The sequence below is a fragment of the Nyctibius grandis genome, chromosome 9 (assembly GCF_013368605.1).
Source record: "Nyctibius grandis isolate bNycGra1 chromosome 9, bNycGra1.pri, whole genome shotgun sequence".
Taxonomy (NCBI): Eukaryota; Metazoa; Chordata; class Aves; order Nyctibiiformes; family Nyctibiidae; genus Nyctibius; species Nyctibius grandis.
Genome location: NC_090666.1, coordinates 43,351,818 through 43,373,269, shown reverse-complemented (window position 1 = coordinate 43,373,269; position 21,452 = coordinate 43,351,818). Strand labels below are relative to the sequence as shown.

General features: G+C 45.6%; 1 protein-coding gene across 1 annotated transcript in view; it reads left to right on the top strand.

Moving 5' to 3' along the window:
* ACVR1 (activin A receptor type 1) overlaps positions 1-21,452 on the top strand; it is a 57,388-nt gene that overhangs the window by 30,398 nt on the left and 5,538 nt on the right. The window contains exons 3-8 of the mRNA XM_068407419.1: positions 5,979-6,245; positions 6,456-6,673; positions 11,545-11,644; positions 13,466-13,612; positions 16,120-16,395; positions 19,770-19,967. Of these exons, the coding sequence (XP_068263520.1) occupies positions 5,979-6,245; positions 6,456-6,673; positions 11,545-11,644; positions 13,466-13,612; positions 16,120-16,395; positions 19,770-19,967 (1,206 nt within the window). The remainder of the gene's footprint in view (positions 1-5,978; positions 6,246-6,455; positions 6,674-11,544; positions 11,645-13,465; positions 13,613-16,119; positions 16,396-19,769; positions 19,968-21,452) is intronic.

Here is a 21,452-nt window from a genome sequence, read left to right as displayed (position 1 = left end):
GAGCAGCAGATGGAGAAGATAAACACGTGGGAAAGGTGCGTGTTGAGGTCTGAAGTTCTGGTTCATTTGTCTCGTACAATGTGTGAATTGGACACTTGCGCTGCGTGCGTAGGGCAACGTCCCGGGCAGCGTTACCGACCCTCCCTGCCCTTCCAGGGGTGCCTGTGGGTGTTCAGATCTCCGTTATTTGACCTGACTTTGCTTAAAGAAAGGAAAGTAAACTCTGTCTGGGCCTGCATTTCTCTGCCGTGGTGATAGAGCTCCTGTGGAAGACTCTGTAGAAGAGACGTGACAATCTTGCTTTGCTTCTCTTGCTTTATTCATTCCCTCTCTTCCCCTTGTACTTCCTGTGGTGAGTTGTCTTCTTCTGTGAGCAACTACTTGTTTAACACATGTAAACAATATGCTCTTCCCCTCGTTCGTGTTTGCTAGCAGTGATGCTCTTCTGTTTCCTTTGGAAAGAATTTCCTGCTTCCAAGCTGGCTGTAGAGGAGTCTTTGGGGAGGCAGAAATACCTAGCAGACCCCTCAGCAAACTTTCATTTATGTCTCTTGGTCCAGGTGTTGGCTTCCTCGCCCACCAGACACGCAGTGGCGATGGGAGAACTCACCCCTTTGTTTCCTGAGTGCCTAAGTCTTGCGAGCCAGCAGCCTGTGCTAGGGCTGAGCGGTGAGCCCAGCAGCACAGACCTGTTGGGAGTGTTTTTCAGGGGGGAGTGTGCCTTTGGAGATCCTTTGAGGGAATGGAAGCTGGTCCTCTGCTGCTGGGCCACGGAGGTGGGGCAGGTGCACCCTGACCAGCATGCTTTCCCGTGAGAATTTTAAAATTTTTAAAAAATTTTTTAAAAAGTTGATGTTTTGGGGGAGAACACTTATTTTGTGTTCCCTTTGCACAAAATAACAACAACAAAAAAGCGCAAAGCCTTCAGGTTTTTTTCCCCTGTGTATTTTATCACAGATCAATTTCCTTTCTCTGGGATTTGGACCAGGTTTGGTTTGGTTTTTTGCATTTTTGAGTGAGAAATGTCTGGGCTTATCTTTGGGTGGCGTTCAGGGGCAGACTGACGATTTCTGCGTTGCCACTATGCTTCAGGAGATGAAATTAAACATGATTTAAACAAAAAAGCAACCCCACAACCCAACCCCAAAAATGAAAGTCTAGAATTCCAAGTACAGAAATGTCTCTTCCCTGCTTGAGTGTCCAGAAAATCCTTTAGAATAAAAGGTTTATTGCAGCGCTTACTCCTGTGTTACGTCTTTATTAGCCCTGTTTTAATGAACTATAACAATGAAAAAGTATAATAATAATAATAATAATGGTTTTGTAATGTGAAGAACAATGATAAGGCTAAACAGCTGTTTCTTAATGCTGGAAAATTCAAAGGCTTTTGTTAAATTAATAAATACTGTGTAAAATAAATTATTATAGGCTGCCCAGGGCAGTGGTGGAGTCACCACCCCTGGAGGTATTTAAAAGCCGTGTAGATGTGGTGCTGAGGGACATGGGTTAGTGGTGGCCTTGGCAGTGCTGGGTTAACGGTTGGAATCGATGGTGTTAAGGGTCTTTTCCAACCTGAATGATTCTGTGGTTATTATTGTGGCTGTTGTATAACGCACGTTACTGTATGCACGGAGAAAGAAGAAATAAAACTCTGACTGCAGTAGGCATCTCTGCTGTTTCCCCGAAGTGGCTGAGAATCATGAAGGGAAGCCAACCACCAAACAAGAGCTGTCTAACGTACAATAAATGGGCTCTGCTGTCCTTCATCTTCAGTTCATTATGGTATGAAGCCCTAGCAGGTCCCACCTCCTCCCCCAATCCCACCCATTTAGAAAGAATAATATTGCTGCTGTTAAATACCTTGGCCTTCGAGCGTGAAGTCCCTTTCCTCCTACCAGAGATTGCAGCAGCTCCCCGAAATCAGCTTCGCCTGTCACTTGTAACCTTTCTGGTGTGGTTTCGAGGTGTTCCCTTTGCCCAGGGTGGTCCCAGCCCAGCAGCCAGCCTGCGCAGGGCTGACCGCTGCAGCCCGGGGTGCGTGGGGCCGATGACCGCAGTGTCTGTGCACGTCGAGCATGCGGCCGGCGCCTGGCTGCCGCGCAGCTGCGGGCTGGGCTGGGGCAGAGCTCGGGGGGCCCCTCTGCCCGCTCCTGGGGCTGCAGGCGTTCGGGAGGGAGGGATTGCTTCTGTGGAGCTGCTCCTCTATAAACCCGTGCCGTTGACGTCCCGTCCTGGTGAGCGAAGGAGCGGGTTGTTTAAGGCTGTGTACCTCTGTCCGTCCCTGGCTTTCTTTAACAGCCACGTGCTGAGAGGTGGCCTGGTGTCGTGTAGGTTATCCCTCTGCGTGCGCTAAATGTCCCTCACATCTGTGTAGGAAGGTGTGCTAGTCTTTATCTGCGAGGTGAGATTTAGTCCTGCAGGGAGCTGGACTTGATGATCATTCCAACTCGAGATATTCTACAACATTTTGAAAGGGAGGGCATGCAGTGGTGGTGCGTTGCTGGAAGGAAATGATTTGATCTTGTTAAAGCCCTTCTTTAAAAGGTACATCTAATATAACTAGAGACTGTATTTAGAAAGAAAATTGACACTTATGGTCTATATTTTTACTTTTTTATGCTTTTTAAAATTACTTCAGTATTTGCTGACCGCATCACACAGCTGACAGGCGTTTTTTCAAGTCAAAGGTAGCTGAAGAAACTGTGTTGCTGTAGTGCCAACAAGAAGAGGTGGCCAAGTGCCTGTTGGCTGGTTCGATAGAGAATGAATCTCTATTCTAAATGTGGAGAGTTCACCTCAAAATGAAGATGTGCTACCAGAAACACCTGTAGTGTATTTCTCCTTGGAGAGAGGTAGTTTGGTATTTTCCTAAACAGTTAACAGTGTCTACAGTCTAGGAACTGGATATAAAATATGAAATAAAACTGTCTGTAACTGGTTGTGTGAAATAAACGTCACATACAAGTAAATACCTTGTCTGTTTCCTGCCATCTGTGTGTTTCCTTCGCTAACCCGTGCTCTGAGCCTGGTGTGCGGTGGGTTTGGGGTGCTGGGGCTGTGTGCCTGTCTCCTGCCACCGAGAGGGCTCAACGCTGCACCTTCCAGTGTGCTGACTGAAATGTGGAGTGTCTTGGTTCTAGTTCTGTTGAAATACCCAGGTAATTAGAGTCAGCACTCTTAATTGTTGACTTTCACAAAGTGAATAAGCAAACAAAGTAAAGGAGCTTCAATTTTAACACTGACATAATAATGAACTAATGAACTACTTAATGAGAAGTTAATGCAAATCTCTATTTTTGTGTGGCAAGTCAGATTTTTGTGTGTGTGTGCACAATATATACGGGCCAGAAGCGCAGCAGAGAGTCTGTATTACGAAACAAATATATGTGCAGTGAGCGTGTTTAGGTCGTGGAAGTATTTTTAAGCTTGGCTTCTTGCCTGCCTGCTCCGTACGTAGCTGGGCTGACAGCCTCCACGCCGGGGGCTGTTGTTGCCTCTGGGCATGTGTGTCTGGGGAGCTGATCTGCTTCAGCCGTCACCTCTCGATGGCAGCTGGCCCGTGGCGTTTGCTGGTTGCATCTGTCCCCTCCACATGAGGGCTGTGGAGAAGCGTCACCCAGTCCGGCTCTGTCTGCTGTGGGGTCACCGTAAGCCAACAAAACTGCTTTGCAAGTGCAGCTGGTTTCACCGGGGGGAAATGCAGTGGGAATATCCCCCTCTGCCGCAGCTGGTCCCTGCAGAGGCAGGAGCGGGGCACGCGGTCAGCGCGTTGGCTGGTCCCCAGGCGGAACAAGCCCTCCCCTTTGGGTAAAGCTCAGCTCATTTTTAAACTGATTGCGGCACTGCAGGAGCGTTAACGAGGGAAGGGCTGGCTGGTACGTGAGGAAGGGGCAGTGGGTGTAAGGAATAGTGACAGTCATGAAGGGGAGTGTTTTCGTTTCCAACCCAGGAGTTCTTCACCAGAAGCATTTTATTTTTACTTCAGGTAACTGGTCTGTATTGGCCCGTGGACACGTGGGGGTCTGCAGCAGTTCATGTGCATGGAGGCAGCGTTACTCTGTCAAATGGCTCCCCAGCCCGCGTGGCGCGTTGGATCGCTCGCCCTGCCTTCAGACTAGAGCAGTCTTGTCAAAAGACAGCGTGTTAGGAGCTGCAGTGCCGCAGTTCATTGCTCGTAGGGGATGTTGGGTTTGCTCTGCACGGGCTGATGAGCTGCCCTGTGCCTGCGCAGTCTCCTCCTGACCCGTTCTGGGATTGCCGGGCTCCTCCGGAGGTGGCACACGAGGGGAGGTGGCTTTCTGCCAGCACCGCTCCTCTGCTTGCGGGAGGTCTGCTCGCTCTTGAAGGGTCCTTGGGTCAAGAGAGGAGGGAAGCGTGAGGCTGGAGCAGGCTGTGGGCCAGATGGGTTCTCCTTGTATGGCCCTCAGATGGTAGGTTAGTTGTCCTGCTCCGTACAGCAGCTCCTTCTGCAGTTGCTTAATAGCAAGTTGCTTAAAGGCTGCACTAACAGCCACAAAGGAATGAACTTTGATTAGAGGAATGTTTGGCATAATTGTTTTTTCTTTTTTAAAAGAAGTTCCACAAAATTAGCAAAGTTATGACTTGGTCCCTGTATGACTGGGATTGTGGATACCAGTACTGGAAATCAGTGTGACAGACACTGTCTGATTGCAGGATTCTTTCCCTAGTTTAGTTTTTGTTAGTGGTTCAAAAATGGAAAATTGTATTTGTGTATTTGTTCATTTGGGGAGGAGAGGAGGGAAACAAAGTGGAAAACAAACCGAGTTGTATTCCCGGTGGGCAGGCCCTAATGGTAGGCTTGAGAAAGTCCAACACAGGGTATGCTCAGCTGCTATTTTAGGAGCATCTGCTGTATTTGTGGCTGGAAGTTATTCCTGTGTGTTAGAACTGAAAAAGAGAATGTAAATATGAGTTGAGTTGCCATCAGTGTGTATGCGTGTGTGTACGCACGGGATGTGCTAACAGAGCAGTGACTTGCTCTGTCCTGCACGGCTGTGCCTCCTCTCTCAGCCCTCTGTGGGTGCATGTGGCTGTTCACCGCCACGGGCACCTGTATTTTCCAGGGAACTGAAGAGTTTCCAGTGTCCTCCATTAGCTAGTTGGGAGTGGTGTGGAGACCAGCCCGACCCCATGCTGTGTGTTTGAGGCCACGTGCCGTTCCTGAGCGCAGCAGCGTGTGCAGGTCTGCGCAGAGGGAGCGGGGGTTCCCCACCTGGGCATCTCCAACGCTTGGCTGAGGATGCTCAGAAGTTCAGTTTCCTCCTCTATATGTTCTCTTAAAAGCTCTGCCTTCTACTCAGCCGAAGCATCTGGAGTTGGAAGGAAGGTGTTGTACCTGCTGACGGTGTGTGCTGCTTCTCGCTTTACGTTCTCTCTCTGGTTACTCAGTCTCACAAGGTACTCCTCAAAGGCTTGTCTTCCTGGGAAAGATGGTCCAGGTTTATTTTTCGAGCAAGCCAGTTAAACCTGCTAAATCCCATGTAGCTGTGTCCGCTGCGAACTTAAATGGCCTTAATTTGATTTAAAGTCATTTCCGGAATGCTTGAGAATATATTTCTATATGGAAGTCAGTTAATGTGGTTTAGCAAATCTGTTTTAAATTTACACTGTTGATTAGTTTTTTTTCCCCTGCCGAGTGTCCCTGTGTGGATGACCCTCCCATGCTGCGTACCCACAGTCGTATGTGTGCGAGAGGTGATGGAAAATGTCACTGAACTCTCCAAAGTCGAGTACTTGGAGCGGGCAGATATGACTGGTATTTCTTTGATGGTGCAAGCTCGTATCTTTGGCTAAATTAGTATCGTTAGCTCCTCCTTGGTGGTTCTTCAGCACTAGCTTCGAGTAGTATTTCTTCCCTTAAACAGAAGGTTTTATTGCCTGATGATTTCATTATCTCGGTCTAACTGAAACTATTGAGAATGTGATGGCGTTTTTTCCTCAACTCTCCCCGTTTACAGATGATGAACTGAAGCTAAATATGGTCCACTATGAATGTGTGTGTGAAGGCATGTCCTGTGGGAACGGAGACCGATGCCAAGGCCAGCAGTGTTTTGCTTCCCTGAGCATCAATGACGGTGCTAAGGTTTACCAGAAGGGCTGCTTCCAAGTCTACGAACAAGGGAAAATGACGTGCAAAACACCTCCGTCTCCTGACCAAGCTGTTGAGTGCTGCCAAGGGTACCTGTGCAACATGAACATCACTGCGCAGTTGCCTTCTTCTAAAGGTGAGAGGTTAATTAATAAATGGTGAATTTTGAGAAAGGAAAAAAGGTACAGCTTCCATCTGATGTGGTGGGAGTGAGGTGGCTTCAGTGCTAGCGAGGTAAATGTTGGTGTTGGTGCTACTGGCTTTAAAGACCTTCTCTGGGAATTGCAAATTTATTTTTCTCTCTCTCTCTTTTTTTCCCCCTCTTCCTCCCCTCTCCTTTTCCAAGGGCAAACCTTTCAAGGAGAAGCAGCAGGTTACAGCATGGAAACACTAATCATTGTTATCCTGGCTCCTGTGGTAGTGCTGATAGTTTTTTCTGCAGTAGCTGTGCTCGTCATCCGGAGAATACAGAAAAACCACATGGAGAGGCTCAACTCTAGAGATGCAGAATACGGCACGATCGAGGGGCTCATCGCATCGAATGTTGGAGACAGCACGTTGGCAGTGAGTAACCTGTGTGCACGGTGAAGATCTGCGTGAGCTTTCTTCTCCTCTGAACTCCCCTCTCATACCCCCAGACATGGCCACATCAGTAACAGGACCTGCTGCTGCCGGGGGATGCCACTTAGTGTCAGGACTTCTGGGGTGACATTCCTGTGCTCGCAAAGCCGTCGTTTAAATAAGATTTAACCAAAAGAGAGCTTTTGCAAGGGTAGCTCCTGTGACCTGGAGAACTGCTGTAACCTGTAGTCAGGCTGTTTATGTTCCTAGAAGCAGTGTCTAAACAGCAAAACGGAGTGTGCCTGATTGTTGGGTAGCCTGAGGTGATCTGAAAGGTGTAACAAAGTACACAACACAGGCGGAAGGGTTGGAAGAGATGTGATGCTAGGGGAAGAAGAAAATACAGGAATTTTTACCTTTTAAAAACTTCAAACCTGACTCCCTTGATCTTAGCAGGAGGGCTCTTGGATGACTAGGAAATTAGTGAGGTTTTGTTGGCAGAGGAGCAGTAGGAATGTTAAGAAATGAGAACTGCTTACTCAAAGTTCAGTTTTAAAAATACGTTCTTGTTCACGCAGTCTCTGGAAAATAAAATAAAATGGGGAAGTGTTTCCTTAATGTATCTCACACTTTCACTTGAGGTCAGGAAAGAAGTGTTCCCAGCAGCTCTATCGAAACTGAGCAAGTAAGGCTTCAGAGGCAGCTCGAGTGTTTGTTTCTGAAAGCAATGCAAAGAGAAGTTTTCTCCTCCTCGCATTTCTAAGATAAAATCTCCTCAAGATTAAGAGGTTGGAAAATATTTTCCATTTTGGTGCTTTCCGCCATAATGTGCCTTCACTGCAGGGTTGAAAAGTGGCTAAAGAAAAATGGTACAAAACACAAATATTTTTAATAATATGCTACTAAATACATTGACTGGGGTATTTTCTTTCTGTGTTTTGGACTGTGTTTCTCTCTGTAGGAGAGAGAAACTGAAATGGGTGTTTAAGCGAGGAATAACCTTTGATATCTTCCTTAGAAAGTGTTGGTTACCACCAACTAGGGAAGCAGTTTTGACTGTGTCCAAAAAAAATACCCCAGAAAATGGTTGCACCTCCTCACCTGAAAGCTGACAGCTATTTGCAGGCCTAGCTATGGGAATTTATGAAAAGAAGGATCTGTGGGACTGCTCAAAAATGGAACTATTTTGGGGAGCTGGAAACTATTTCTTGCATCTCTCTATTTTGAGGCAGAGATGTTTCTGTAAAATACTGCTGTGAGTAAGTGCTGGAAGAGTCACATGGAAAACCCTTTCATTCACAAGACAGTATGTCCTGACAAGTAAGTTTTCAGGGTCTGAGATGGCCAGTAAGGGGTACCCTTGGAGCAAGGAAGATTCTTCTTTAAGGAAGAATAGGTTAAAACTGAGTAATTGGGCTCCTGGTCATCTGGATGCCCAAATATGCAGTTTTGAAGCAGCCTGTGTGGGGAACAAGTAAGTAAAGCAGTGCTTCAGCCAGAAGAGTCTGGTTCTCTTAAGGGGGTGGGGGGTATGGTGGAGACACACAACATGGCAGGGGTTAAGGAGAGGATGGAGAGGAATTAGGTGTTCGCCTTCTGCAGGACAATAACAGGGGGAGGCACCAAAATTAGCAAGTATGAGCCAGGATAAAAATAAAGGTGTTTCTTAACACAGTGGTAATTGAAGCAGTGGAACTCCTTGCCCGCTGTTTTTCTAGATGCTACAGGTTTGTACACATTCAAAGAGCAATGGGATGAGAAGGCTGTATGTTGTTGAGCACTTTAAATACTTCCATGTGTCTAATACTCCTGTATGTCTGCTGCCCCAATTCACTCCACTTGTAGTACCCTAATGAAGGGCATCGCTTTTGGGTACGGTCAGAGACAACATACCGATCTAGAGGGACCTTAGGTGGCCACTCTGGGACCAGAGTTTTGGCTGTTAAATGCCAGCTTCCTGGGTAAGATGGAGCGCTGGAAATTGCCTCCCTCTCAGACCTGGAAATGTCTGGGCACTTCGTGTCACTGCAGGACCAAGCGTGGTGCAAACTGCAGCAGCTCGCTGCCGCTGCCCTGCTGTTTTGCTTCAGCTTGGCCCTATATAAGCTATACTTGGTAATCTTTTTTTTTTTTAAAATGCCTTTGGCTCTCTAATTAGCCCACAAGGCTTGATTCTGTGTTACTGTTTTAAACCAGCCAGTTTTGATACGTTCGCCATGAACTAGGCGTGTGTGCAACTGGTTACCTGTCCTTAAGTACTGACTTCCAGCTTTTACCAGCTCTTACCCCTTATCAGTGCAAGACCATTTCCATTCCATTTGCAAACCTTTTGCACTTCAAGTTGTTTAATGTTACTTGGAAACGGTGATAAAACCTGAGAAGAATAAATCAAAATTCTGTTGAGAAGAAATTGGGGAAGTTACGAGCTGTAAAGGCTTGGTCTGGTGGAGCTGTTTTGTTCTGAGCTGCCAGACCCTCTCAGCTTTGATTGCAGTGCCTCTGGTGGGCCTCTGGAGTGTGGGTGATATCAAAGAATTGTTAGTTCCTTGTTCCTAAATGTTCATCTAAACAGTAAGTCTTCCTTAAAATTCCAGATTTTTCTTCTCCATTGTGTGTTTTAAATCGCTGGGTTTGTTACACATTAGATTAGCTTACATTTAGGATTAGTCTCTGTAGTGCAGCAAATGCTTAAAGCTCTGAGCTCCAAATGGGGAATGGAAAGAGCTGTAGCCTCTTCAAATCTTGTTTTTACAGTCGCTGCAGATAAGTGTGGGGGTTTTTTGCCTCTGATACAAGCAGGAAGGTAAATGAGCTCTCAGTTTGTATTGAAAAGCAAAGTAGCAGTTTCCTGTCATTCTTAGACTGTCTTTTTCTTTAGCAGTCATTAAAAAATTGTTAGGAGCAATGAGATTTCATCGGATCTGGTTAAAGCCCAGTAGTGCAGTTTGCTGGAATTATTAGAAAGTCGATTAAGCTTATGCTTTTTTTATCCTATTTTCCCTTGTAAAGGAAAAAAGTCCAGTAATACAGTTGTTAATGCTGTGAACTAGTACGGAAGTCCTAGCCCTAGAAGTAGCTGGGTATTAGCATTTTAAAAGGCTAATAGGATCTTAACATTCAATTAGAATCTCACTCATGTTTTTTTATAAGCTTACAGATTAAAGTCTGGTTTCCATGCACTAAAAATACCAGAAACTGATAAAAACTTTTAAGAAACACTTGTTATGGAAAATTTTCTGGAGTATTGATGACCTATCTAGTGTAGGTGATACAGGTAATACTCCTCTCACCTTGTTTGTTTTAAAACTGTTTTCAGGTATAAATAACTGTACCAAACTTGAACAGTTCGAGCCAAAACTTCCCCTGACTGTTATCTACCACATGGTAACTTTTTTTTCTTTGAGGGAGTGTTCATCTAGCATGTTTCAGCCGTGTTAGGGAAGGAGACTTACAGTGAGTTACTTGGGTGTTGTCTTTTAAAGAAGTTCTGATTTGGGGCAGGGACTTGAAACATATCTGCCCAACTCAGTTTTCTGTGTAATGCACGTGAAATAAACTCTGGGTGCGGTGAGCCAGCAGTTCGCCAGTGGTGCCCACGGTGTCAAAAGCAGAGTGGGGCATACAGGAGCAAGGCAGTGGAGACTGGGGTGCCTCTCTGGTCCGGGTGGCCCCGGGCATCCCTGGCTGTGAGGTGTGGGCTGTAGCCTCGCCACCTGGCTCACATGGACCCAAAAGACACCCATTTTGTGAGGAAAAATGACACCCATGCCCATGTTACTTCAGACAGAATGGTTAGCTGAGCACACGTGGTGTGCAGGCCACTGATCAAAAAGGTGTTGAAAAAGCAGGTTGTATCACAGGAATGTGTTGGTTTTATCTGTCTTATTTCAATTAGAAACTCTCAGCTGTAGCTGTTTCTAGAGCCTGCTTATATTAATAAAAAAAGGTTCAAAGTTCTGAACGTCTCTTTCTAATGCACGTTCATTCATAGGGGATTCATAGATTTTGAGTACCTGATACCACAGATCGGTGGGGCTGGGACATGACCTTAGCTTAATTACTGAAAACACATCTGTGTTGCTGTGCCCTTCTAGACATCTTTACTAGCAAGAAACTACAGGTAGCTGGAAAAATGGGAAAAGTCTGTGTGAACGTTCAAAAGTAAATGCTGTTTTTGCCAACTGTGTAGGGATGAAGGCCTTGGGTATAAGAGAAATCAGAGAAAGTAAGTTTATTTCTTATTGAGGTGGCTAAAATTATTGCAAGACAGATTTTTTTTTTTGGGGAAAAAAGTTGATATTAACCTTTTTCAAGTAGGTGACATAGAGAATTGAGAGAGCATAAGCTAAGTAAGAGAACAACAAAGTGCTGGAAAAGGGTGGAATGTCTTTACAGAGTGCAGCTCGTAGGATACAAGTGAGCTTCCAGGCAGTACACTCATTGTCACTTATGTATTACAAAAAGTGATTTATGTATTAAACAAAATTATACTGTATTGCCAAATAAAAGATAGAGACAGAATAAGAAATATGAGAATGAAATGGTGCTTGATCTGTTTGGCTGTTGTTGCGTTGTGTGTAAAATTTCCAACAGAAAGTGACTACACGTAAGTTGTGTCTCCCCTGCCAGGCTCTTCTGTGCGTGGGATGTTCTTTGCAGTGGTGAAATCTTGTGAAGAGCCTCCTCTGTCCATCTGTACCGTGATGGCAACAGTGTGTCTTGGTCCCAAGTGATCAAATGGCATCACCAGAGCCACTGAGATATCAATGAGCTTTAACTTAACCTATCCCGTGGGGTGTACCTTTGTGTATTTAAATGGGGAAAGAAATGTAGTTTCTCATAAGTTATAATCATTTGCTTTTGCTTTTGAACAGGATTTATTGGATCATTCCTGCACATCTGGAAGTGGTTCTGGACTTCCTTTCTTGGTGCAAAGAACGGTGGCTCGCCAGATCACGCTTGTAGAGTGTGTAGGTTAGTATAAACCTTGTTCACATCTAGTGCCAAGTCTTGGTAACAAATGCAGAGAGAAGGCTTTACCTCCCATCCTAATTACCTGTTTATTCTCAGTGACTTATATAGTATATGAAACTTTTCAGGCTTCAGCTTACAGAACACATTTGGCTTTGGAAAGCAAGGTGAAAAATTCTTTTCAGATCTACGCAGAAGAAAGGGGCAAATATCTGTGCTTTGCGATTGAAAAAAAGTTAAGCTGTGTTCAGTAAGACGATGTTAGAAAATACAAACTAGGCTTGTTTGGGTACTTTGTAAGCGAAATAAACTGTGTTTTTAGAAGAGCAAGTGCTATTTGAAGTTTGAAACTGTCAAACTATGAAACAAACTTTTGTTCTTTAAATGGTGTTATAGAATCACAGAACGGTTTGGGTTGGCAGGGACCTTAAAGCCCATCCAGTTCCAACCCTCTGCCACAGGCAGGGACACCTTCCACCAGACCAGGTTGCTCCCAGCCCCATCCAACCTGGCCTTGAACACTGCCAGGGAGGGGGCAGCCACAGCTTCTCTGGGCAACCTGGGCCAGGGTCTCACCACCCTCACAGTAAAAAATTTCTTCCTGAGATCTCATCTAAACCTCCCCTCTTTCAGTTTAAAACAATTCCCTCTTGTCCTGTCACTACTTGCCCTTGTAAAAAGCCCCTCTCCCGCTTTCCTGTAGCCCCTTCAGGCACTGGAAGGTGCTAGAAGGTCTCCCCGGAGCCTTCTCTTCTCCAGGCTGAACAGCCCCAGCTCTCCCAGCCTGTCTCCATAGGAGAAGTGTTCAATTAGAAATCTTCAGAATTAGAGAAGGATCATCTGGATTTGAGATCTGGAGTTGAAGCATCAAGCAAAGTGGCTAAAGGGGCATTTAGGAAAAAAAAAAGTGATTCTGTGCCATCAGCATGGTAACATGACTGTTCTGTAGTTTACTTGCTCTGCACTGTTGCTTTGGGGCCGTGCAGGCAATGATGTGCTGTTACTGCTCTTTTTCCCCCTGAAAGAGAGAATCTCTCTAGTAATTCTTCCCTAAAATGCCTCTGGGTCTTTAGTTTTTTTTCAAGACTTCAGTGTTAATTTTAAGGATCCATTAAATTTTTCTTCAGCGTACATCTATTATTAATTGAATAATATTAAATATGAATTCAGTAATTTTAGGAAGCATTTGGGTCAAAGTTAATCTGAGGCAGAGACATTGAGCCAAGATGGAATGCTGGCACTAAAGAGGTGAGGAAGGCATGATAATGATTGATTCTCTTAGTAAGAGACTGTTTTAAATATGGTTTATGCTGCCTCTTCAGTGATTTGAACTCAGAACGGGTTAACACCTTCCTGTAAGTTACTGGAATTTTTAACGCATCAGCGTTGGGTATCTCTCTTCATTTGGATGTACCTGCTGCTGATTCACACGTGCCTCTAACTTCAGAATTCATAGACTGGTTTGTGTTGTGTACACTGACCTGGCAGTATGTTGCCTAAGTTGCTTGAGCTGCCAAAGCGCTTTCGTTGCCAGTGGTTGAATAATTACACCTGCCCAGCACAAACACTCTGTTCTGTACCGACGTGCAAGGAGGAGAGATCCATACTCTGAGCTTGCAGTTGAAACAAACAGGAACAATTAAGGGATAGCGGAGCACAGCGTGACTGCAGGAGTGGTAAAAAGTGTTTGCAGGTGTGGTCAGACTGCATCAGTGTGATATTTGGGCCATAACTGTTGAGTTTCCATCCTGTTAGCTGATCCTGTCCTTCTGCCCTGTGGAGATGGTTAGTTGACAGCTTTTACTGTGTGTGTTCCCCCACCAGGAAAGGGCCGTTACGGAGAAGTTTGGAGGGGTCAGTGGCAAGGAGAAAACGTTGCTGTGAAGATCTTCTCTTCTAGGGATGAAAAATCCTGGTTCAGGGAAACGGAATTGTACAACACTGTATTGCTGCGGCATGAAAATATTTTAGGTAAGTAGAGAAACTATACTCATGTTTCCTAGTGTAGCTGGCATAAAGGTGAGTTACCTGGACAGTTCACTTGCAAAGCACTGCAGATCTGCTGGTATCTTGCAGTCTGAGATTAGGCTCTTGTGTTTGTGATAAATAGTCGAAGGGAAATTTTGAGGGGGAGACTTGCAGGAGGGTGCTGAACTCTGAGTCTCGACTGGACAAAGTGTCGTAGCAACCATGAATCATTGTCCTCCTGCAGAAATATTCTAGCAAGAAGCAGTCGACCACATTAATCAGTTGTTGGCAGCACAGTGTGTGCAGCAGAATGGAGGTACCACAGACCCGCGTGCTAAGAACTCAGCCTTGCAGCTCACCTTGCAGCGCGTTAGGTGGAGAAGTTCTAGTGGGTCTAGGGTTTTTTATAACTTCAGTTTACCTGGGAGAAATAAAGGGAGAAAAAGGGGGGAGGAGTTGATAATGAGATTTGAATATTTGAATACTTTTCCTTGTGCCTGAATAAACTGCGGTATGAATCCATTCTTTTCTTCTGTTTAACTGTTCTGCTCAGGGTCAAACTAAGCTCCTTTGGTGTTTAAACTTCAACTATAGCTGCCCCTTGATGACATATCTCATTTCCCTGTAAATATGAAAGTAGGATGATTTTGAGTCTTCTGCATCCCTTGTACCTTGTATGCTCAGTTCTGAGAGCTTAGAAAATGCCTTTTCTGTGGCTGAAGTTTAAGCAGCCCTTTTGATTCCAAGGAGACATGACCTTCTTTCACTGGTGTGCCACCTTCCCAAATAAAAGCAGCAGCATGTTTTCTGTGTGCTGACTTTACCTCACCCACAATCTGTCTGTCTTCAGTTTTACTTGGGCTCCTTATTCTTGTTTCCTGTCAGAGAATATTCCTTGGCTCTATAGTTCACCCTGCTAGACATTTGTCTAATGTTTCCTGAAGCAGTTCCTTTGTTACTACAAAAAAGAGTTTGGTGGCCTCCTGAAATGTGAATTATTGAACTTTCCTTCCCAAGAGAGCAAGTAACTTGGCTGAAATTACATTACACATTTCCCATATTCCTCTGTCTGGGTTTAGTCTTTCTTGATAACTGTCAAATTTGTTGGCTATTTTATAGAATTTTGTTTAGATGTGGTATTAAACAATATCACAGATTACAAAAATGTCACATTGTGCAGAAATCTGACTTTGGGAGAGAAAGTCGTGGGTGTTCTTTCTGGCAAATGTCATATGTGGGCTTTTAGTAAACATAATTTGTTCCTCTAACTTGGGAATAAAACTTTTAGCTGCTTCCCAGCTAAAGCTGTTGAGGTCAACAGTGTGCTGATAAACAGTAAACTCAGCGGTAACAGGAAGGGAGCTGCTCCTGAATTTTTTTAAGACACCACATTTTTGAAACCAGTTCTTGAGGTTCATGAGTTCCAAAGAGAAATTTTTCTCTGTTCTTTTGTAGAAAATCATTGCAAAATACAGCTGTGATGCATAAAGGTGCTCTGCCTTACTTCACCGTGGAAGTAAGTTGCACACCAGTTGAACTGTCTAGTATTTAAAGTAGAATTACTGTCCTTAGGTTTTTGGTATGCTGATCTTCTGGTGCTGCCACACTCTCCTTAGCCAGCTGCCACTTGTGATATCCCGTGGCTCCGTTGCGAGCTGGTGTACAGCAAGGTCAGGCATTGGAGCCTGCAGCAGTTCAGAGCAGTCCCGTAGGTGTGATGGTTTATCAGGCTGCAGCAATCCCTGTGCAGCCTTTTAAACAACAGGAGATCACTGGAGAGCAAGTTGGTGCTGTAGTGAGATGTGCTTTTTTTTCAACCTGTATTTAGTCAGAAGGGTGTGATGTTTCTTGTGGGGACAGCAAGCTTTTGGTACGTCAGGGTTAATTGTTGAAGTGCTCCAAGTAGACTTACCTTGGGTGTAAATGTGAAGCTGGCACAACATAGTGTCCGTTATCGGGATGTGATATGTATGTGAAACCCATTTAACGCTTCTCAGCAGCCTGCACTGGCTGCTTGTTGTCCTTAAAAATGGAAATGGTCACTCATGACTTGCCCCTTTGAGGTATTGCTGCTCTCCAGTGTAATCCTGGTGAGTGGACAGCGGCAGGTATGCTGCAACCTGCTGGTTGTACCTTGTTTAACTACACAACAACCTGTTAACCGGAAACTTCCCCACCCCAAGTCCTTCAAAAAGAAGGAAAAAACCCTAAAATAACTTGTTTTTTAAAGTTTGTGGCCCTAACAAGTAGTTGTATGTGGTGTGACCGACAAAATACATAAATATATTCTTGTGTGTAGACTTGAGTTAGAGTTCCACGTGTGTCAGCTCTTTTTTCATCACGGTAGTACCTGCAGTCTGTTTTTAGTGCAGTACAATCGTGGAAAAGTTTTAATTACGCAGTTTTAAATTGCAAGAGGGGCCTAGCAGTACTGATTCTTTGCTTTGGGGAGCCTTGAAGGAGCTCTGTCATTTTATTTTGTTCTCCTTTTTTTTCCTCCCTCTTTCTAGGTTTTATTGCCTCTGACATGACTTCCAGAAACTCCAGCACGCAGCTGTGGCTGATCACGCACTACCACGAGATGGGCTCCCTGTACGACTACCTGCAGCTCACCACGCTGGACACCGTCAGCTGCCTGCGCATCGTGCTCTCGGTGGCCAGCGGCCTGGCGCACCTGCACATCGAGATCTTCGGCACGCAGGGCAAGCCGGCCATTTCCCACCGGGACTTGAAGAGCAAGAACATCCTCGTGAAGAAGAACGGGCAGTGCTGCATCGCGGATTTAGGTGAGCTCGGCCCGCACGCCCGGTGCGTGCCCGCGGGGCTCGAACCCGCGCCGCGGAGGCCGAGGGTCCTGCACGGCGCGGCGGGGGCCGCTAGGGGGCGCTCGGGGCCGCCAGCGCCGCCCGCCTGCGGGGGGAGCGCGGGCCCGGCCATCGCGGCCCGGGCCGCGGGGGGGGAGCAGGCCCCGCCATCGCCGCCCGGCTGCGGGGGGAGCGCGGGCCCGGCCGCGGGGGGCCTCGTCGCCGCCCCGCCGGGAGCGGACCGGCCTTCGGGGCTGTGTGGCGGGTTCCGGTGCCGCAGCCCGCCCGTGCCCCCGTCGTTAGGCTTCAGTTCACTTGGGCGCTCGGCTGTGCCCTCCGCTCGCTGTGCCGGGCTGCGTAGGCCCGTCCGGGGAGCCCAGAGCAGGGCCCTCCATGCTCAGCTGGTTGTAGCCTTTACACCCGCAGGGTGCTGAGGAGCAGCTGCAGCAGTGTGGGAGAAAATCGTGGTAGAATAGTGTTGGGGAGACGTTGGCTGGGCAAAAAGTGTGCTGGGAGATGGGATTTTCAATGATAATTCCACTGCACAGTTCCTATCGCTTTCACCTGAGGGATGCGAGATACACACAGGGAAAACATGAAAGCCACACGTCGAGGCCTGTCTAAATTTGCAGAGGGAATAGTGAGTAAAAAATGGAGCAGTAAGTTGAAAATACAAAACTTTAGAGACTAGCTTTTAAATAAATTTGTAGTTCGCCCTGAGGAGGGGGCAGCACATACTAGCATTGATTGACATCGCACTAATAAAGTGAAATTACTACGTTATTTACCTACAGGCTTCAGATGTTTGAGAGATTTTCTGAGAGCACAGCAATAAACATTTCCCAGTTAGTTTTTTAAACATAAAGTCCTCAGGTGTGAATCTCACGTGTGCTTTGTTTGTTCCTTATCCATAAAGGAGAGTTACCAAAGAGTTGGTTGCTCCTGCCATATATTCATGCCCTTTTTCCTGTATAGCTTTGTCTCTCTTTCCTCCTCTGGTCTCCTCTGTTTACACACATACACCATACAAGAAAAATAGCACTTAGAGACTGGTGAGTATGAGCAGATGGAAAGATTCACTACAGCTGCCCACGGCTAAGCCGGGCTTGGGTTCTGTCGGTCCCACCAGGTTCTGGACTTGCACTGGACCTGTTAAGAATAGGTGTCAGCCCTAAAAACAAAGAGGAATAAAATTGCTTTTGTGCATATCTAGTACCTGTCTGTTTTGCCCACAGCCTGGGTGCCACACGCCCCAACTGCAGTGCAGGCTGGCGTGTGTCACCATGCAGTCCTGGTCATCCTGGCTGGCATGAGTGCAAGAGCTTTGTGAATTGGCTGCTTGTCCTTCCGCAGGCGTGCTGGAGACTAGTATTTGGGGCAGCAACCCCAGCATCCAGAGCTGCGGTTACAAAACGGGCTGTTTCCAGGATGTTCTAGCTAAGCAGAAACTGTGTGATAAAGTCCAAGGATGGATGTCAGCCTCCCTTCAGTCTGTCAGCATTGTGGAGAAGTTCTGCCCTTCTACTTCTAAAGCAATTCACGTGCATGGTGATAGGTCTCAGTTGAGCAACTTTATAGAAGAGCAGAAAAAGAAGAAAAAGCCCAACCCTCCTCTGACTCCCTCCTTCCCCTTGCCTGTCCATACAGAGTACTGAATGTATGTTGGAAACAAACCCTGGTGTTTGTAAGGAAGATGCAAACAAAACATACTTGCTCAATTTTTGTTTCTAGCAGATACTCCAGTATACTAAAGGGGATTTTTGGTGTCTTGAAAACCACTGTGTTTCATCAATTTGTAGTCCAGTCAAGCTGTTTTTTTTTTTTAAAAAAGAATTAGTATCTTACAGGAAGAGCTTCTCTGACAAGCACGTGAGTTAAATGTGCCTTGAGATCTGCTGAGGTGAAAAGAAACTGAAGCAGTGCAATATGTGCTTCCTAACTCATAAACAGCGCAGATGCCACCGTGATGAGAGCCTGATTGCAACAGGGCTGTCCCCTGACCTTGTTGCAACACTTCCTCAGTGTGTAGTGTGTGGGATGCTGACTTGCATCCCTCAGCCTTAAACCTTTGACCTGTCAATCTATTGAATCTGTTTTGCCCAGTTTGGGTGGAATATTATGATTTCTATCAAAGCATTCTGCAAAGTCTTGACATCTTCAGAGTTTGCCAGGAAATTTGTTTTCTAACCTTTGTTTTCAGTGTTCAAGTGTGGGTTTTTTTAATGTTATAATCCATAAATACTGTATAATTTAATATACATTTATGTATTTGTTTATAAGTGTGTGTGTAAATACATGTCATCTGTGTGTGTATATATATATGACAGAGAATATTTTTATCTGGAGAGCAGGCTTTGCAAATTACCTTCTCAGCAGTCACGGGGTTAGTAGATGGTATCTTTCTAGAGGTGCAATAAGCATTTTCTTAGCAGCCTGAAATTATTTGAAGTGCATTTAAATTGCAGGAAAACGTTTTCCAAGTTTTTGCAATGAAGTACAGACTGTTTTTTTGGAAAGAAAAAAAAATTGTGGTCTGGTGGTAGGTCAGTTTTTTGTGGGACTGAGTAAGTTTCATCTAAAATAAACTCATGTTAAATGTAAATAGTATATGTTATTTTTACAAGAGTTGTTGAGGAAATTAGGGAGAGTTTGTGTCGTCTTTTCTATTGCTTAGTTATGTCATGCACCTGTTGCTGTTCAATTTGCGGTGCTCTCTGTTTACCATGGCAAAAGGAGTACTCTGTGTGTTTCCAAATTTACAATAATTTAGTCCCTCACATAATGTTCTTTGCTTAAATGTTTAGTAATTAGTAGAAACCAGGTGGAGTGGTTTTGACTGACTCATTTTAGATCAGTTTATTTTTCAAGCTACGGCAAACACGGTGTTTTTTATTTTCCAGCTTTATTTTCTGACTTGCTTGTATCCATCCTGCAGTGTTTTTCTTCTCTCTTCCCCGCAGTTCGGATATATCCACCTACCCAAAAGTTCTATAAATACATTTGAATGCTGCGTAGAATTGTTTTCTTCTAAGTAACAGATGCTTGGCCTTCTGTGTACGTGCCTGGAGCGCTGCTGACATCCAGTGGCTGCAAAACACTTAATGACGACGTTTTGCAACAGTGCAATAACACGCATAATGCTAATCCCTGAGGAGATAATTGCTCTAAGGCTACGGACACAGTGGCTGTTTTTCAGAGCTCATTTGGAGCTGACCCAGTTGGTCTTTGGACAGTTGGACTCAGCCCCTTCTCCTTAAGGAACTGTCTGATGGGTGTCACTGCTCACGTGTGATTTTCAGTATATGCTGCTACATTTTTAAAGGGGACTTAACAGTGATTTTTTTTTCTGTCCTCAGGCCTTGCAGTAATGCACTCCCAAAGCACGAATCAGTTGGATGTGGGGAACAATCCCCGCGTGGGTACCAAACGCTACATGGCTCCAGAAGTCTTGGACGAAACTATCCAGGCAGACTGCTTCGATTCGTACAAACGGGTCGACATCTGGGCTTTTGGGCTGGTCCTCTGGGAGGTAGCTAGGCGCATGGTTAGCAACGGTAAGTGGTTGGGGCTCCTGTGCTCGTCTTTAGAAGGGGTTAAGCAGATGATACTCACAGCAAAGCACCTGCCACCAAAATGCAAAATACTGGACCTCCCAAGTACTTTGATTCCTGACACTTTGCTGCCTGTGTTGAAGTTGCTGGTATGTTGGGTACAGTGGCTGAGTATTGTTGTCATTTCTGTTAAAGGTAGAGAAGGAAGAGGGTCCCCTGCTGCATCCTAAATTGTGATGAGAAATAATTCATGCGAAATAGTTAAAATTTTAGATCATAAAGTCTCTAAAACTTTTTCCATGTGTCATTACATCATAGTCAATACTTCCAGGCGGCTGTTTCTTGTGACAAAACCTAAGGAACAGAGGGAAAATACGTAGGAAGTGAAGAAGTGGTAGCTAGCAGAGAGTAACAAAGCCTGGCTCAGATTCTAGTGGAAGTTAAGGTGCTTGCCTTGGATTGTTTCTTATGCCTTATCTCCTCTCTGTTGCCTGACCCCAGTGGAAATCCTGTCCAACTGGTGTTACACTGGACCATGGGGAGTGGGGGGAGAGGATGGGTGAGTGTGCAGCAGCGCTAGAACCAGACAAATATTCTGTTAAAGTACAGGACCGCTTCTAAATATGAACCTTTTAACTCATCTGTTTGGGGGCCAAAATAATTTAACTGAGGGGGGGGAAACAAAAGGTCTTGCTCCCTTGTTCAGGGTCATTCTCGGCACAGCAGCCACAGGCAGCTAGTTGTCTCCAGAAACACTGCTGTGAGGCTTGTCATGAGAAGGCTGCTGGAAGGTGGCACTTCTGAGAAGACTTGCAGACCTTCCAAGCTTGCTCTGGGACTCCCTGGGGCCTGAAGCACTGCCCAAAGCCCCTGCCTTCTCAAGGATACTTACGGGGTGCTTAAACAAAGCTGACTTGGAGGTAGCAAAATGCATCAGGTAGGCTCAGGTTGCTAACTTGAGTCTCCTTGTAAGCCCGAGAGCTTGGTTTGATAGCTCTGAAGAGAACCAGAATAGGCATTTCAGAAGGAAACTTCCATAGGCTTTCTGTGGGGTGGCCAGAGCTGAGCTCATGACCTCACCTTCCTTCTCCCTTCACTGTCGGAGGAGTTACTTGAAGGGGTGTGCAGCAAAAGGAACGGGTATTGTTCTGATAGAAGAACATGTGCCAGCTGAATCACGAAGCGTGAGGATGATCTCATGTGAAGGTGTGTGTGGTTAATTTGAGAAAGGAGGGAAGTCTCGTGAATGCACAGTGTTCTGTTACGATGTACTCTGTTTATTGGCAAATGTATGTCGTAGGCAGTTGTGAAGGCTTGCTCACTGCATTTCCCAATAGCTGGAGACCTCTGGGTTGCAGTTCACGTCAGTGTGAGTGCCTTGAGAATTTAAGCTGTAACTTCGTTGTTCTCAGTGCAGTTTTATGTTCTGCACTTTGTCGGTCTCAGCAGTCTGTGAGCACTGTAGTTCACCCCATATATGATGGGCTT